This window comes from Vicugna pacos, chromosome 17 (assembly GCF_048564905.1).
Source record: "Vicugna pacos chromosome 17, VicPac4, whole genome shotgun sequence".
Classification (NCBI taxonomy): Eukaryota; Metazoa; Chordata; class Mammalia; order Artiodactyla; family Camelidae; genus Vicugna; species Vicugna pacos.
Genome location: NC_133003.1, coordinates 32,937,790 through 32,954,232, shown reverse-complemented (window position 1 = coordinate 32,954,232; position 16,443 = coordinate 32,937,790). Strand labels below are relative to the sequence as shown.

At 49.1% G+C, this 16,443-nt stretch overlaps 1 protein-coding gene across 16 annotated transcripts in view; it reads right to left on the bottom strand.

Moving 5' to 3' along the window:
* Nucleotides 1-16,443, bottom strand: part of ATXN7 (ataxin 7) — a 136,997-nt gene that overhangs the window by 18,769 nt on the left and 101,785 nt on the right. For all 16 annotated transcript variants that reach the window (XM_072941609.1, XM_072941615.1, XM_072941610.1 and 13 more), the window contains 6 exons: nucleotides 12,628-12,877; nucleotides 10,300-10,559; nucleotides 9,723-9,805; nucleotides 5,209-5,474; nucleotides 3,491-3,689; nucleotides 2,994-3,115 (listed from right to left, as the gene is read on the bottom strand). In XM_072941609.1, coding sequence (XP_072797710.1) covers nucleotides 2,994-3,115; nucleotides 3,491-3,689; nucleotides 5,209-5,474; nucleotides 9,723-9,805; nucleotides 10,300-10,559; nucleotides 12,628-12,877 — 1,180 coding nt within the window. The remainder of the gene's footprint in view (nucleotides 1-2,993; nucleotides 3,116-3,490; nucleotides 3,690-5,208; nucleotides 5,475-9,722; nucleotides 9,806-10,299; nucleotides 10,560-12,627; nucleotides 12,878-16,443) is intronic.

Genomic DNA, 16,443 nt, shown 5'->3' with positions numbered 1-16,443 from the left:
AGGCCGATTAGAAATGCTGAGTGTCTGAACCCACGCCGTGCCCCCTGGTCCCTTCAGAGTGTGCCTCTCAACAAGATCGCCAGGCAATTCCCGGGCACTGGCACCTGTGGGAAGCCCTGCTCCGAACAGCGCGGGGGCTCCTGCTCCCTGGGCGCAGTGGCTTCTGGTGGCCACCAGGTGGCTTAGGAAGACTGAGCCGAAAGGCCAGGCTGCGGGAAGCAGATCCCGGGGAAAAGGAAAGGCTCCAAGAGGGGCGGGGACCTGGATCCCTCTGGACACGACTGGTTCTTCTTTAAAACACTTTTAAGTTATTTGTTACCTTTCACATAAGGAAGAGGCAAAGGAAGAACATGGACTCACACTGACTTCTTTTGCATAAATGAACTCACAGAGACATAAGCAACTACTAAAACCACTTGTGTGTGTGGACAGTGGGAGGGACACAGCTGTGTGGAGGTCGGGGGACTCAAATTTTTCGCTGCATACCTCTTTATATTAGTTTTTCCCTTTCTCGCCAAGTGGTTTTATTATAATCTAAAAAAAATCATACTAGAAAAAAACAACCAAAACCCAAAACCCCTTCGATGCCCATCCCAACCTCTCCTTCGTGGACGGGCAACAGTGGTCCCCATCCCAGCGCACACGCAGCTGACAGAACCCACAGGAGCCGGGAAACAGCCTTTTGGGTCACGGCCGTGCTCCAGAGGAAGGGCTGGTCTACCGTCACTGCCATCCCAAGATGCACACGCCAAAGGGTGACCGAGCTCACTGTCAGACTCACATCCCGCCTCTGCTTGTCCCCAGACTAACCACAGTAAGGAACCAGAGGGTCCGGCCTGCGAGGAGTGCTGCCCGACCTGGGGCTCTTCCCGGAAGGGAGGACTTGGTGAGCCAGAGGATGGGACCCGGGCCAGTTCGACAGTGCCCTTGAGTGCCTCATAGGCACCACCTGAGGATCAGTCCTCCCCTGGCTGAGAAGGGCCGAGCCACTGCCAGCACATCTCCAGGGCTGCCTGCACCAGCCCCTGACTCCAGTGTCTGGAGCATTTCTTTTCTCAAGCTCCTGGCCTGGCACCTCTCTCCAAGTTCCCATCTGCCCCAGGCCATATGCCAGCCTGTCGGTCTCTGTTGAACTGACTCTGTCAAAACCAAAGGGTGTGTTAGCAGAAAGGAATGGTTTCCTCCTCGCTGGGAGCAAGTGACTGCTACGGCCCTCAGCGTGTCACAGAGACAGACAGCGGGGTCCACCTCAGGACCCTGCTTCTTCAGACGCTCATCACACAAAGTGTTTGAAACCTCCCCACACAAACCACTAGGACCCAAAACTCTTCACCCAAACTGCTGGCCATAAACCAGTTATCAATTCACCAGGACAAAAATCCTGGGAGCACATGTATCCAAAATTGAGCTCAGCGTACTCTCCAGGTCCCACCAGGTAGTCAGGTAAGAAGCTGAGGCTTCACGCATCTTAAGGTTTTCTGATGTGGAAAGACCATCCCCCTCAACACACAAGAATCCCAACGCACCACTGCCCAAGTCGGCCTCTGGGCCAGGACGCTGCTCCTTTACCAAGGATCTCATCTAGTAAGAACCAGGGAGAAATGGGAAACAGAGAGCCCGAACAGCACTGCTGGGGGGCTGCTTTTCTCAGTGAAAACCTGCAAGTCCTATTAGCGATCATGGAGATGGTTCTTTGGATTGTGGACTGTCCGTGGTCTCTGATCAGCCTCCTCTGACTTTATCAGGAAACCAAAGCAGAGAGGCCAGTTGATATGCCCGCAGAGTCCAATCAAGGAGGCACTAGTAAATGATACCCCAATGGAGGATTTGGGGTGACTATGGATTACTGGACAGCCTCCTTTAGCAAAGCTCAGTATTTCCAAAAGTAGGTTCCATCAAACACTAATCCCCAAGATGCTCCTCTAAAAGAAGTTCCCAGGTAAAAAAGCTTGGGAGATGGTCCACACTATACATGACATTCCCTGCTTTGAGAGCTACAGTAGACAGTGCCCAGTAAAGGCTCTGAGAAGTCCTGCAGTAACAAAAACCATTTTACTATCGGAAAGGCTGAGCTAATAAACCTTTCAGGCCACGAAACTCTTCCTCTACTTTTTAAAATCACATTTGGGAAACACAAGCATGCATAATGCCACACAAGATGATGATCCTATCTTAAACTGTAAATCAGAGCAAAGGGCTCCTCTCCCTAGAACCCTCAGTGGCTCCCCACTGCCTTCAGTCAAATGCAGTGTCATCTGACCCCTGCTGGCCTCTAGGATCTCCTTTGGTACCAGGCTCACTTTCCTGCTCCTTCTCAAACAAGCTGCATTCTTTTCTGACTCAAGACCTTCACATGTATGGTGCTTTCTGCCTGGAACGCACTCCTCCCTGCCAGCCCGGGGCTGCACTTTCTCATCCATCATCTCAGTTGAAGGGTCCCTTCAGAGAGGCCCTGAATCCCTCTGGCTTGTTATTTTCCCATCCCAGCCCTTAGGAGGGTCCATATCCCAGCGCTCTACCACTAACTTGCTGTATGACCTGTTTCTGAGTTTCATGATTTGTAAAACAGGAATAGTCAAGGTCACTGGACACGGTGCACTGTGCGAATCCAACATCTAACAAGTGGCCTGGCCTGCAGTCAGCCTCTGTAAATGTCAGATACGAGTATGTTTCCGAGAGCTCCCGTATGGAAAGCTACAATGTTGATTTTCTGCTCAATGGCTTTTGTGTTTCTCTCCCACCCAGAACGTGAGGTTCGTCCACATGGGACTCCCTTGGCCGGAAACCCCGGTCCCGAGAACAAGACACATTTGCTGCAAGTGGGAGACAATGAATAATGAGGGTGCTTCCTCTCACGGCTGGTCAAAGGCCATGTCGTCATTTCAGAAACTAGTATCTTCATGAAATTAGGCCCAGAAGAAATAAAGAGGATGCAGCGCACTGGGCCAAGTCCGCCCCCACCGGCCCCCACGGGTGCAGAGCTGGGCACTCACTTCCACAGCTGCGCATTCAGATGCTTCTCCACCATGAGGTTGAGGGCGCAGCGAAGCCGGTTCCACCTGGAGTCAAACACGTAATAGCCTCTTCCAATCTGCCGGCTCCCGAATGTGCAAAACTGCAAGAGAGACAGCACACCGCTCGGGCTGGCGAACTCCGACGGCGGCGCGCGGCCCGGGAAGGAGCGGCCAGGACAGACAGCGCCTACTGAGGACCGCGGGCGGCGAAGCCTGAGCGTGTGACAGCGCCGAGCCCTGCGTGCTGGGGGACGAGAGCGGGAGCAGCAGGGGGGCCGCCGGACAGCGCGCTGCCGCGGGTGGGAGGGGGGTAGACCCTGCCCTGAGTGGCGCTCGCAACCTGCCCCGTGTCCCCCGCGGACGGACAGGCGGGCGCAGGGATGGGCCGGCATGCCGCAGTCCCTGGCACGCCACCCTGCAGTGGCCTGTCCCTGCTGTGTGGGGAGGGTCGGCGCAGGGGTGGATGAGGAACTTACAGATGCTGGCTGAGGATGATGACCTGAATAATGACAGTCCAGTTTTTCAACAGACTCTTCTTTGTCATCGCCTTCTCCCTCCTCACTGGATAACCGAGAAGCTGGCTCAGTGGCAGGCAGGGGAGGGTGTGGAGATTCATGGACTGGAGGAGGGTCAATGGGGGCACTCCCACCTTGCTGAGCAGGGCAGCCTGGAGGCCTTTGGTGAGTAGAAAGGGCAGCACCAATCAGATCACATCACATGTCTGGGAATCAGCTGCCTTAAGTCAGATAGAACAATGTATCCAAAACCACCAGGGGAGGGCGGGGCTCCACCCCCAGCGCTGGGGAGACAGACACTGATCCAGGGCCTGGGAGTGAAGGACCCTCTCTCCCCAGTGCACGATGTCAAATGGGGCTGTCTGCCAGCTCTAACCACAGCCAACTTGTGACTACTGCTTTTCAGAGCCACCTGGTCCTCCTCCTAGTCTCCCCAAAGAAGGTGACATATACGTGGAATTTAAGAGAATTCTTTCTTCGATTCCTCTGCTAATTTCACCTGGAGTTGGATTACTAAGGCAACAGGTGAGGTGATCGGTAACGTTCTCTAAAACTACCCAAGAGAGGCAGGCAGTGATAAAACAAGGCAGCTTTCCAACTGAACGTGGAACGCCCAGAGCCTGTTACTTAAGGACAGTCGTGTGCTTTCCCAACAGATACAAAGACCTGGTGTTTCTAGAACTGAGCTTACTTTTCTATGGCCGGAGAAACTTTCATGAAAAGACAGCTAAAGAAAGGGGACTTGCTAAAGAATCGAGGGCCTGGGCTAGACACAATCTGGCGCCTCCTCTGATCGCTCCTCCACGCACTGCTCAGAACTCAGGGGGCTCGTGCTGGGAGAGGCTCAGGCACACACTCCGTTTCCATGAGGGAGGCCCTTCTACCCTTCATGAGATCATTTCAAAGATCACACATGTGAGGGTAAAAGGTTAATTAAGTCACAGCAACCAAGGGCTGGCACATTCCTCAGCAGAAGCCCTCGCTGCCCAAGATCCTCATTCTCTATGCCTTTCTCTTTCCCTTCTCTCTGGAAAGTGGGTACAAAGCCCCTTCCTTCAACTCAGTTAAACATACAAGCACATACATACATATATATTCTGCCCACCATCACTGTCTCCAAGGGGGTGTGTCTAAGTTCTTGGTAAAACACTCTGATCCACTGCTGACTACACAGCTAAAATGCCTAACACAGGCTTAGGCCACAGTCCTGAATGAATGAATGGAAAAACATGTTGACAAATGGATGCTGTAAAAACTCAGGCTGGATGCCTTTCCTCAGGAAGAACCCCCAACTGCTGTATCTTGCAAGAAGCGAGACAAATGGATGGGAAATTGCTGCCAGAGCCACGTGTAATGTTCCCGTTTCTAACCTGCAGGCAGGACCCGAGCTTCAGCCCTGCTCACCGGGATGTCCTGCTCAGCAGCACGTTGAGCGGGGGTGGAGCGGGTAATTCGACCTCACTCTGCTGCTTGCATGTGGCCATGAAGAGCCCTGGTTACAACTTACTGATGAACAAATTTTCCTTTTTTTCCTTAAAATAAAACCCAATTAGAAAAATATCTTCTCTTCCCAAAGCGAGCCTGATAGAGGTCCCTGTCATCCTAATATTCTGGGATGTTGCAACGTCTGCATGCCTGTTCTCCGAAGGAGGGAGACAGAGCTGGAGGACTTGGCTTACCTTGGAAGACTGGGGGTGTGAGGTTTAGGTTTACTGGCTACGAAAGGCTTCGATTCAGAAGGAATCACTCCGTGAGAGTTTGGGTGTGGCTCCTGCGAAGTCCTAGGAGGGGCGGGATGCGGGTCCCTGAGAAGCTGTGTTGGTTGCTGAGAGTCCAGATGGCGAATCGATTCCTTTTCCCTGGTTTTGTTTTTGTGCTCGGCTAATAACACATCAAATCGTTTTCTTCTACCCTGGACAGCCCTCCGCTGGGTTAAGGAATGTGTCTACAGACCAAAACAGCAACCAGAAATGGAGGAATCTCAGTAACAGGTTTTCCTGTCATTCATCAAAAAACACCAATGCCAGTAAAACAGCAATCTGGACCATTAGCATAATCACAGGCTGTGTAGCATTTGATAAGTTAAAAATTCTTATGATCTTTTTTTTTTTCCTTAGCTAGAAGCATATATTCCAGGCCCCAAAAGTGTAAGTTGGTGGTGCAATTTCCACCAGAAGGAAGAAGTGTCAACCGTGCCCTCCAGTGTGTAACTGAGGGGCAAGCAGGTGACGTGAACAGTCGACAGGCCCCCAGGTTTCGTGCCGCAGGAAGAATCCATTGATGGGGGCTCTTACCAGCTCCACTAGGAACATCCCTTCCTGGGCCGTTTAGAGCTCTGAACGTTAAAAGGGAAGAAGCACTTACTCCATAAACTATGTATCAGAAAGTCTTCCTTCAGTAACCACTAGAGAGTAAAACTTAGACACAATTGTTTCTCTTTATTCCAGTGAAAATGCCGTATGTAGGGGGAAAGCCGAGCAACTCATCCTGAAGTTAGGGGCCGAGGAGGGGGAATCACACAGCACGAGGCCTAAAGACGACAGGCTGACCACAGGAAGGGGCGCAAACGGAGTGAGTCCCTATAAACAGACCCTCACTGTGGGACTCAAGTAAATGGGGCAGACGGTATTTTAGGATCTTGTCTAATTTCAATTAAATACCGGTGACATTCCTGAGAAATTCGAAATTACTCGAGAAAAAGGTCAAATTTTACGGCAGTGCTTTTCTTAAAAGGGTAGCTAATATAAACCTAACATGGCTGACACACATCTTATAAGAAGTCGATGCTCCAAATGCATTCGATAAATGCTGCTTGTTTGTTTGTTTTTCCTAAAGGCTCATTTAGGGCCAAGACCGTTCCTAGCAGAACCTATCAAGTCAAATAAGCTGACCGTTCCGTACTGCCAGGGCCTCAGTCGAGAAAAAGTGCAAGGAGATGCAAACTACAGTGGCCCCAAATCACACCTCCCAAATAGGAGTGAATTCACCTCCGCAATCCCTCCTCTCTTTCAGGTGGCAGTACCACTACAAGCGGTACCTTCTGTGTGCTCACGGCCCTGCACAGTGTACAAAGGGACTGCCCTGCACGTTTACGCTTGCTACAAGCTGAGGGATTTAAGAGGAGACAGGCTTCTCACGCCCTTTTGAAATTCAATGTCACAACCCACATCCCTGACAGACACACTGCAAGCTATGCCCACCCAAAATCTAACCTGGCATAGACAGAAAAATGTGTTTAGCTTCTCTTTAAATTTTTACCTGCTTTTCTTTAATATGTAATATATAAACAAGAAGGAAATCTAAGTGAAGACAAGGAACTTGGCTTTGTTCAGTGCTGTTTGTTCAGTGGTGTTGGAACATGACGCTCCCAACAAAAAGTATATGAAAGTAACGGCTCTCCAATGTTTGCTGAATGAGCAAACAAATACACAACATCAAAGGTCCACCTGCCTGTCTCTCCAGACAGACGACGCAGACACCTCTCCCCATCTCTGAATGCCCCCTGGTCCTTAGCACAGCAAGACCAACAGAAGAAAGTAGGTAGAGACAATCAGTATTTTCCAAGCTTGGTTTGAGAGTTAACAGGATTTCCACTGAGCGCTGGAGAAACCTCCAAACACAAATGTGATGCCCCTACCCGCCATCAGAATTCCGTGGGGGCTGCCAAGCCACCCAGGATAAAGACTGGCTGCAAGCAGGCTCCCTGCTCCCCGGTCCTCTGGCATCAACTACCCCCTCCTTCCTTTCAGACCCTGGGCTGTCTGATCTGCCCCGTCACAGAGCCTTCACACAGGACGTTTTCTCTCCCGTTCCCACCCTTCTCTGCCCGGGTAAATCACATGGATTTCAGCCCAGTATTCCTGCGGCAAAGGAGCCTTCCCTGACCCAGTTCCCCTCATGAAACCTGTCATTACATGGCCATTTTATTACCCATCAGTGGTAACTTTTACACTTATCTGAGTCATCACCAAATTCATCTCCATCTGCTTCATCAGACTGTCAGCACCCAGAGGGTAGGAGACATGCCTTGACTTTGTTCAAGCCTGGATCCTCTGAGGCCCAGAAGGAGGCTCACACCCACAGACGTGGGCATAAATGTGTCCACAATGACTGAACAGACAAGGCTACCTGAGCCCAAATCTATCTGCACGGAAGACACAGGGGACACGGAACAGAGCACGGGATGGATGAGGGAGCGAAGCAGCGACAATGAGGGCAGCAGGCAGCTGAAAGGGAACCAGCGACAGGTGGGCAGCAGCAGATGCCCTGACAGTGAAGAGGACGGACAACGTCCCGAGTCTAAGGCAGGAGAGAGCTGGGCAGCAGCGTGGGGGGACACTCGGCTGGACACAAGTATGTTTAGCCCCACAGCTTAACAGATTCAGGCCACAGTGGAGGCAGGGAGGGGGGAAGCAGTGACAAACGGGACACAGGAAGGAAGTCAGGGCATGCCGTGCCAGGGCAGGCCAGCCGTGACGCTGCACTCCCGCCAGCGCCATGCTCAGCTCATGACGTGCCTGGGTGAAGACACAGATGATTGCGAAGACAGGCTCTGCACCCTGCTCCAGACGGTAATGACACCCTCAACGGCCACGCGGAGAGCGTACACGACTTGGAAAGGAAGATGGGAGAAAGATGCAGGATCCACATTAAAGCCAGCGAAGGTTTGGGAAAGAGGCTGGTCAGACTCCCTGCAGATTCTGAGTTGATAAAGCTCCTGCCTCACCTGCACGCCTCACAGACGACTGAAAAGACTTGTGGGTCAAGCAAGCATCCTTCACTGACCACAGGTATTGTAATACTGGGACATTTGTGTTGCTGAGAGCCAGGGAGGCAGGAAGAGAGCACAGAGAGGTTGGCAGTGGGACCACGACACGGAGCACGTGTTCCCAAGTTCCCTCAGGGGCAGCTCAACGGGACAGAATTCTACGGAGCTCAAACAGCTACCGTCACACAACACGACCTCACTACGTGTCCAATGAATGTTACATAAAGCAAAGCAATTCGCCCCGTGGAGTTTTTAACCTAGAGATTCAAGAGTGGACTTGGGTGAGGATAACCATCAACCTCTGAAGAAAAAAAAAAGCCACGTTCAGAATACGCATGGATAAATACGCTTTCCGCTGGGAGGAGGAGCCATAATTTTTTAAAAATTAGATATTTAAAGGTGCTCCTGACCAACCTATTTCATCCAAAGATTCAGAACCACTGTTGCAAGACTAATCCACACACTAAAATTAAACTAGAAATTTAAATTAAAGTAAGAACTACTCAGAAATATTTCCTATTTTTGAAGATTTTTAACATTCCTCCCCTGTTTACGGGGAGGAGTGGGGCCTGACATTCTTTATTCAAACATAATCTTTGGTAAAATTTCAAATAATACACTAAAATTTTTGTGAGTTTCTGGAGGACAGCATTAATTTTTACCTCCTCCTCCAAGCAAAAGGCCTTTTTGGGGGGGGGTGCTGATGAAGTTTATTTATTTATTTATTTTGACAAAGGTACTGGAGATTGAACCCAGGACCTCATGCATGCCACGCATGTGCTCTACCGCTGAGCTAGACCCTCCCCTCAAGGAAGGGTTTTTAAATTACCTCAAAGCAATGACCCTTAACACTTTTTGAACTCTTCTGAAGGCTGCTGGGGGGCATAAGCATATATGCTCATTTAAGTAGGTGGTCTACTGAAGCCACCCCCATATCCACCTTTATTTTATAACAAATCTCCCACCTTCTCTCTAATATTCAAGAATTTCAAAGGAAGACTCAGGACAGAAAGGGAACCATCACATTTTCTTACGTCATACATATATTAGATTGCTTGTTACCTGGTATTTTTTTTTTAACTAAAAAAGCCTTCTCAAAGTCACAGGTTTTTCTAAGTAGCTCCAAGTTTAAGAAGCACAGAGTACCCCAAACATTTAAAGAATATTCATGTGCATGTAAAGATTTCTGGACTTGTTTCAAGGCAGCACAATTTAAACCACAGTAAAGGGGAGAAAGTTACATATTAAGTTTCTTCAAAGAAATGTTACAGGTCTTGGAAAGTAACAGACTGACCAGGATAGAACACTATTCCCCTGGCTGTAACAGTGAGACCCCCTGGGAGTGAGGGAGACTTGGGGAGCAGTGCTCTGCACCCCACATCCCCCTGCTTCGCAGAGCACCCCGCCTGGCCCAGGAGCCCCTACCTTGCACGTCAAAGACCGGGTGCAGGGCTTCTTGGTGTCGAGGTCGATGACCCCGCAGTGTATGTCAGGATCAAACTCTCTTTCTGTCAAAAGCACACAGACGTTACAACGGGTTCACCAAACAGTCCACTTACTTCGAAAATAAGAAAATAGGAGAAGTCTGAGATTCTCCTATTTCAGACAAATTATAACTTGAATCAAATCTACGGCATGATCAATAAATATAAAATACGCAACGTGTGAGCATGGCAAAGGAGCTGTGACGGCACTGAGAGTGGGACTGCAGCCACAGATGACAGGGAAGAGACTGTTTAAGTCAGCGTTACTCATCGCTCCATTCAGGAGGACACCAATGCAAAGCTGTTTTTACATCTCACACGCACGCACACACACGCATGCACTCACGCACTTTAAAACCAAGAACGAAGAGGTCAAAAGCATTACTCAGGGAACTTCCTCCTAAAGCTGAAGTGGGTCAGTTTTAAAAGGAGGACTTAAAGGTACCAGTTCATCTGCTCCCCTGGGAAGGCCCACTTAACACAGACAGACAATACTGAGGGAGGAGCTATGCAGTTACCTGATAATCTCTTATTTAAAAATTTCCTGTTATTGGAATTATCTTCAGACTTCTTTTCCAGAGTGGGAGGTGCAGGGAGCCCTTTGCCGTTCAGAACCTGCCCAGGTGAAGGCAAGGGCGGCTTTGGTATGGAGGGGCAGTTAAGGCCAGGCTTGACTGAGGAGCTCACAGTAGCAGGACAGGCGGGCCCCACCGCAGGTTTCAGTAGTGTGCCGTCCATCTTCGGAAGGATCTTTTCCACTTTGACGGAGGGCGTCATGCTGTCGTAGGGGGAAGTGAGAACACCAGACCTGAGTGCCCCGGCAGCCGCAGCTGAGTGGTGAGCCAGAGGGACGAGGGCAGAGCCTGGGCCTACCCGTGCACACTGCTCAGAGCTGGCTCCCAAAGGTACCTCAGGAACATGTGTTAGAACTATGCAGAAAGCTCAGTGAGGCTCACTTTTGCTCAGTCTATCAACCCTTCTGGAGAAGCAAAAAGCTCCAGTGGAACCAGGAAATTTACCTGGTCTTCCATCGTTCCAGAAAAATCTTACACATGAACCTACAGGACATCTAAGCCTGCTGCCCAGTGCCAATTCCTGCAAGAAGCAAAATTACTACTACTGCAGGACCTTCAGAGGGTATCTTTTGAGAACTGTTATTTTTAAGAATGGCTCCATCAAAATAAACTGAACGAGCAGAGAAAAGAACAACTGCAAGTAGAGAACATTTCCGAGGAGGGTCACTACGAACTTAGGAGAACTCAAACTGCCGAAGGCCGTGCCTTCGAGAAGAGGCTCTCCACCTCTGTCTGGGAGGAAGAGCAATGCTTCATTAGCATATGATGCGTCAGCGAAGGGATCACTCTCCACTCCCTGAAAAAGGCTCCTCGGATAGGAGCTTGCAAGCGAAGTGCCTGGCACTCAGCTGGTGAGCCCTGAATATCCGGCATTGTTAACCAAGAACTGATTTTTCTTGGAATCTTACTGACACTATCATTTGGGTGGCAAATGTCGGTCTGAAGCTAACAGCTGGCCTGGCCCCCATCTGAAGCCCAGCTCCAAGTACAGAGGATCGGGACTGACGCGGTCTTACGAACTCTGGCCAGTGGGGTCAGTGCTCTAACAGCTGCTAAGCTGGCGAGTGACCTGCACACTGTACTGGCACTTTCCCTGGCTCTCGGACAGCTCCGGGAGCGAAAGCCAAGCTCGCTGTACTTGCACTTCTGACAGACAAGCGGGGGGGGGGGGGGCTTAGCAACCAGGACAAACAGCACCAAACAGCTGTACCTGGGACAGCCCGGCAGTGGCAGAGACACTGCAAGACGCCATGGCCGCTCCCAGCTGGCAAGGTCGGGGAGCAGGAGCAGATGCCAGCCGCGGCCCTGAGATCAACCAGGTTATCAGACCTTGGGACTGGGACGTGTGGCATAACCCTCTGACAGGGAGGCGGGCCAGGAAAAAGCCGCCCTCCACCAAGGCGGACGGATGCCGTGACGAGGCAAGATGTGTTTCTAGGGGAGGGCACGGCTGCTCCCTCATGTGACCACAGGAGCCTGCCAGCCAGCAGCTCTGCCGTGGAGACGCGCCAAGGCCTTGCCTGGCTGTGTGAACTTCTTCCAGTCTTCCCTCATCACTGCTTTGATGTGAACCCGAGACTCGGGGGAGAGGAAGCACTGCTTCCCTATTTGCTTTGCAGGCCCCAGAAAGTCCCAGAACAGCTTCTGGGGACCTCGTCACCTTTTTTCTATGCCTATCATTATCCGCAGCAGCAGAAGCACCAGCATCTAGTCGCTGACCGTCTCCTGTGGGCCACACACTATGCCAGGCGCCAGACTTGAGCACGTGACTTCCACTGCCCCCAGCCACCGTGCAGAGCGGCTGCTGTTCTTAGGCTCTGAGAGAAACGGGCCTTGTCCCAGGCCCCGCAGCCAGGAGGGAACAGGGGTGGGATCTGAAACCCGGCCTGCTGGACCCGAGGGCCCCTTGGCTAAAGTTCTTCCATCGTATTACACTCCCCTTTCCTCATGTGGACAATGGGGATACCAACACCACCTATGCCACAGGGTTGTCGCGACATGTAAGTAACAACACGCAGAGAGCACGAAGTTTCAAGAGCTGGCACACAAGAACGGATCCATACGTAAGTATTAACCTTATTATTATGGCTACTATGACTCTGTAAAGCCTCCCAACATGTAACAGGGAAACACAAAGAAGCAACCACATATATTTGCACTTTCCCCAAGGTGGGCTCTCTTTCACATTATTCACGGACACGCTCAGGTGCTACTTGTGGACAGGGTTCACTTCCGGCAGGTGAGCTGTAAGAACCCCTCGGCCATACTCACATTCTACCGTGGGGGACTCTGTTTTGCTGAATGGGGTGCATTGGCCTGTTCCCCCTGAGTTGCAGTTTCTCTTTGGGCGATTTCAACAACTTGGAACTGAACGACGACGTGCCTACGACACCTCCACTGGAAGGGCGGCTGCCTCCGCTCCCACTGCCCCCTTTGCTTCTGGACAGAGAAGGGAAGAAGGAAAACACTGACGTGGGAGGAACGGCCAAAGGCGGCTTGCTGGATGAGCTGTGTCTTCTTTCTGAAAAGGAAAACAAAAGAAAAAAAAAAAAAGACACCACGTTTCAGGCAAGTCTCCAGTGGAACCCTGGAAGGGTCCCCTGAAATTAACACATTTATGTTCAAACATGTGTCACTAAGTGAAAATATATTTACACTCAGCAGCGTTCAGAAATGGCTTATCTAGGCCCTGCAGACTTATTCTGGATTCTAGGAACTGGTCCTTCTGCTTAAGAAACACCTCAGCGTAAAGAGGTTTATCACACACAGATAGCCATTAGGGAATTAAACAGCCACGCTAAACCTGGGAATACTGGGCTCTGCATTTCAGAAACGTGCCTCGCTGACTCCAACCTGCAGTCAAAGAGGGGAAAACTAGTCATTCATCTGCAGAGCTCAGCTAATTGACAATGCACGGAATTCCTTCTTCCTTTCTAGCACAGTACCTCTGCAGTTTTCAAAGCAGCAAAACGTGTAAGAATTTCTTCTTGTCACTACCCACTAGCATATGACACCACGTAAGAATGTTTCGAGGGTTACCTTATCATTCCTTAAGAATCTGTGATGAAATTTTCTTGTGCATCACTTCATCCCCACCCCCTTCTTAATATCTCATTTGACTACAGATGGCACAGCTCTGGGTCACACCACTACGATGCCAAAGGCACAAGACAAAAACACCACGAACAGCTACGCCTCTTTTATAAACCAGGAAGTAATTCACGGTTAGGTGCAGACTACACAGGTTTAACTGAAAGTAAGTCTATCCACTGGAGAACCAGGTTTTCTCAGAGTAAGGGAACCCATACTAAATAAATCGAGAACTACTGAAGAATGTTACTATAGGAAACAAGTAAATTATTTAGTAACTTTATCTGCTTAAGTACTTTATGCTGGTAGCTTAGTAGCTGCCTTCAGTTAAACTTGTAACTTAAAATGAACTGTCTGCTTAACTCTAAGTTTTTAAAATATCTGTGATCCAATGTTTACTTATTACAATATGGATGCTACTTGAGAATTTAAAAAACTGAGCATTTTAGAATCAATGACTATCACCCTCACGTAAAATGGTTTATTTCCAAAGGCCTTTTAATACCAGCCTCTCTGTGAAGCTGCAACGACTTGTTCCTGGAAGGACATTAGGTCTATTATGGCATCTACAGACAGAATTCAGAGTCTCCAGCTATCCCGCACAAAGGCCACAACCAAGGCAGGAAGGCTAAACTGAGAGTGATTTATAAGTGCCTGCTGCCTTCTCCCCCCAGATGTGAAAGTTGTGTGTAAGGAAGGGAAAGTCAAAATAACAAGTTTAATAATTTTCAAAATTTGGCACCTGAGGTTTTCTTTAAAAAAACATTAGTTTCTTTCTCTGCTGTGATCCTAAAACACTCTGAATATCCTTCCAAGCATCAGCACTTGTCAGCCAGGACTGTAAAAATCTGTTTCCAGTTCTGCCGATGCCCTTGGATGGTGGAGTGTCCCGTCTTGGTCACCGGCCCCTGGACAGCATGCCACAGAGTAAGCCTTCGACTGACATTTGCCTGATGGGTCCAGCTGTTCCTGTGAAGAGGAATGCCTCTGAAATGGCCCTAGACCAGTGGTTCTCAACCTCGGCTACACACTGGCATAACCTAAAGGCCTAAAGAAATACTGACGCCCGAGTCCTCAGAGATCCTGGCTTAACTGGCCTGGGGTGTGGCCTGGGCATCTGACTTGCCCAAGTTCCTCTGTGTGATTCCACTGTGCAGCCAAAGTTGAGAGCCTGCCTCAGACTAGCCTAATGCCTCATGAACCATTAACCATGCCTGAAAAAGCTAACACCTGCACGGCGCTGAGAACACTGCCTGGCACACGGCACTACATACCAGGGTTTGTTAAGTAATGCTCACTGCTACTACTTGTCCTCAACTAGTGTTTTCCAAATTTCCACCAACTATAAATTATATTCAACATTCTTACCAAAGCCACATAAAATACTATTTTTGACTCAACACTTTCACATAAATTATCAGCTCTACTGTGACCTCCTCCCTCCTTAATCTAATATTCACCAGTCTCTCATGGGTCAAAGAGAGGAATCACTGGTGTTTTAGACATGACAATTCTCACACAGGATTTCAGGATGGTTAGAATTCCTGTCCCCCAGCCCTTGGATCACCAGTAAGTAGTGCCTCTCTACCAAGGGCAACGTGACGCTACCCCCAGGCCACTTTCAGACCGTTCACCGTGAAACAGGGTACCACCCACAGCTGAGATGCTTCCGAAACAGTAATATCTGTAAGACAATAGGTTTGATAAGTGTGTACTATTTTTCTGACATACATTAAAATAATTAGATATTAAAGTTAAATATTCATCCATACTCATCCACAGAAATCATCTCAGGTACCCCTCCAGTGGCAGCGTACTGAAGGCATAATACCACATCTGCGCTACAAAGAGGAATAAAACTCCCGAACAGAACTGTGACTTCTAGGAAGTTCACTCCTTTTACTATTCTCAGGGTATCACAAATCTCAAGCAAGTATCTCAGAGTCAAAATGATGTATTTCCCCGTGTACCAAATGATGTAAATAAAACTCCCAATCTAATTAAAACATAGTCCGCTCTGCTACAGTGCTTGTTTTGAAAACAGAAACTTATTCTGAAGCCACTGATATAGGAAGGAACAGGGTGGAGATGATGACATTTTGCATTCGCAAGACTTCATCTGTAAGAAGCACTAGGTGAACGAAGAAAACTGCACCCAACTGACCTGGGGCGCGTGGGAATACACAAAGCACCCCCCCCCCAGCCTGCTCCCCCAAACACCCACCACCCAGCTCAGTTCACAGCATGCATGTTAGGAGCCACACCAGCCACATCTGGTGCGAGCACTTGTCCTCGATTTCAGATAACCCTCCTTCCACCACTTCACAATAAGTTGCAACCCTTCTGAGGTCTACTTCCAGAAGCAAACATCAGGTTGTTTTCAAAGGATATTGTCATATTAGAACTCATACTTGTTTTTAACCATTTAATCGACATAAAACTGTGCTACCATTTTTGCTAGGTTCCCACCTCTTTCTGCATGTGTCACTGATGAAGTTTTGCGTGCTGTGCCCATCATCCCATTTTTCCAATGAATCTCACGTGGTTCTTATTGCACAATTTTGCACAGTGCAGTAATTTTTTAGGAATGCATGTTGTGTTAGAGCAGAACTGGCTGCAACTTCAAGCTTGTCCTTTCAACTTTCTAGTCCCATCCTAGTCTCTTCTCCCGAGTTTCTTCATTTAATGCATTTTTTCCCCTTGCCTATTCACTTCTGATATGGGATTTCACACTAGAAAGTCAAGACTCGAAGCTTCCCAACACTAAAAGTTAGCTGATGTATCAATAACATTTCAAAGAAGTTGTATATTCTACTTCAACAATAAAAGCTATTTAAAAACCAAGAAAGGTAATCTATCGTGTGAATTTGTTCCATTCACTAAAACTTAAAGCAGACCGTGTGTGTATATAACTGAGATTCTGGCTGAAAAGTGCCAGCTCAAATCCTTATCGTGCTGCTGAATTAAGTCGTTCCTTCACATCATGGTCTGGTAACT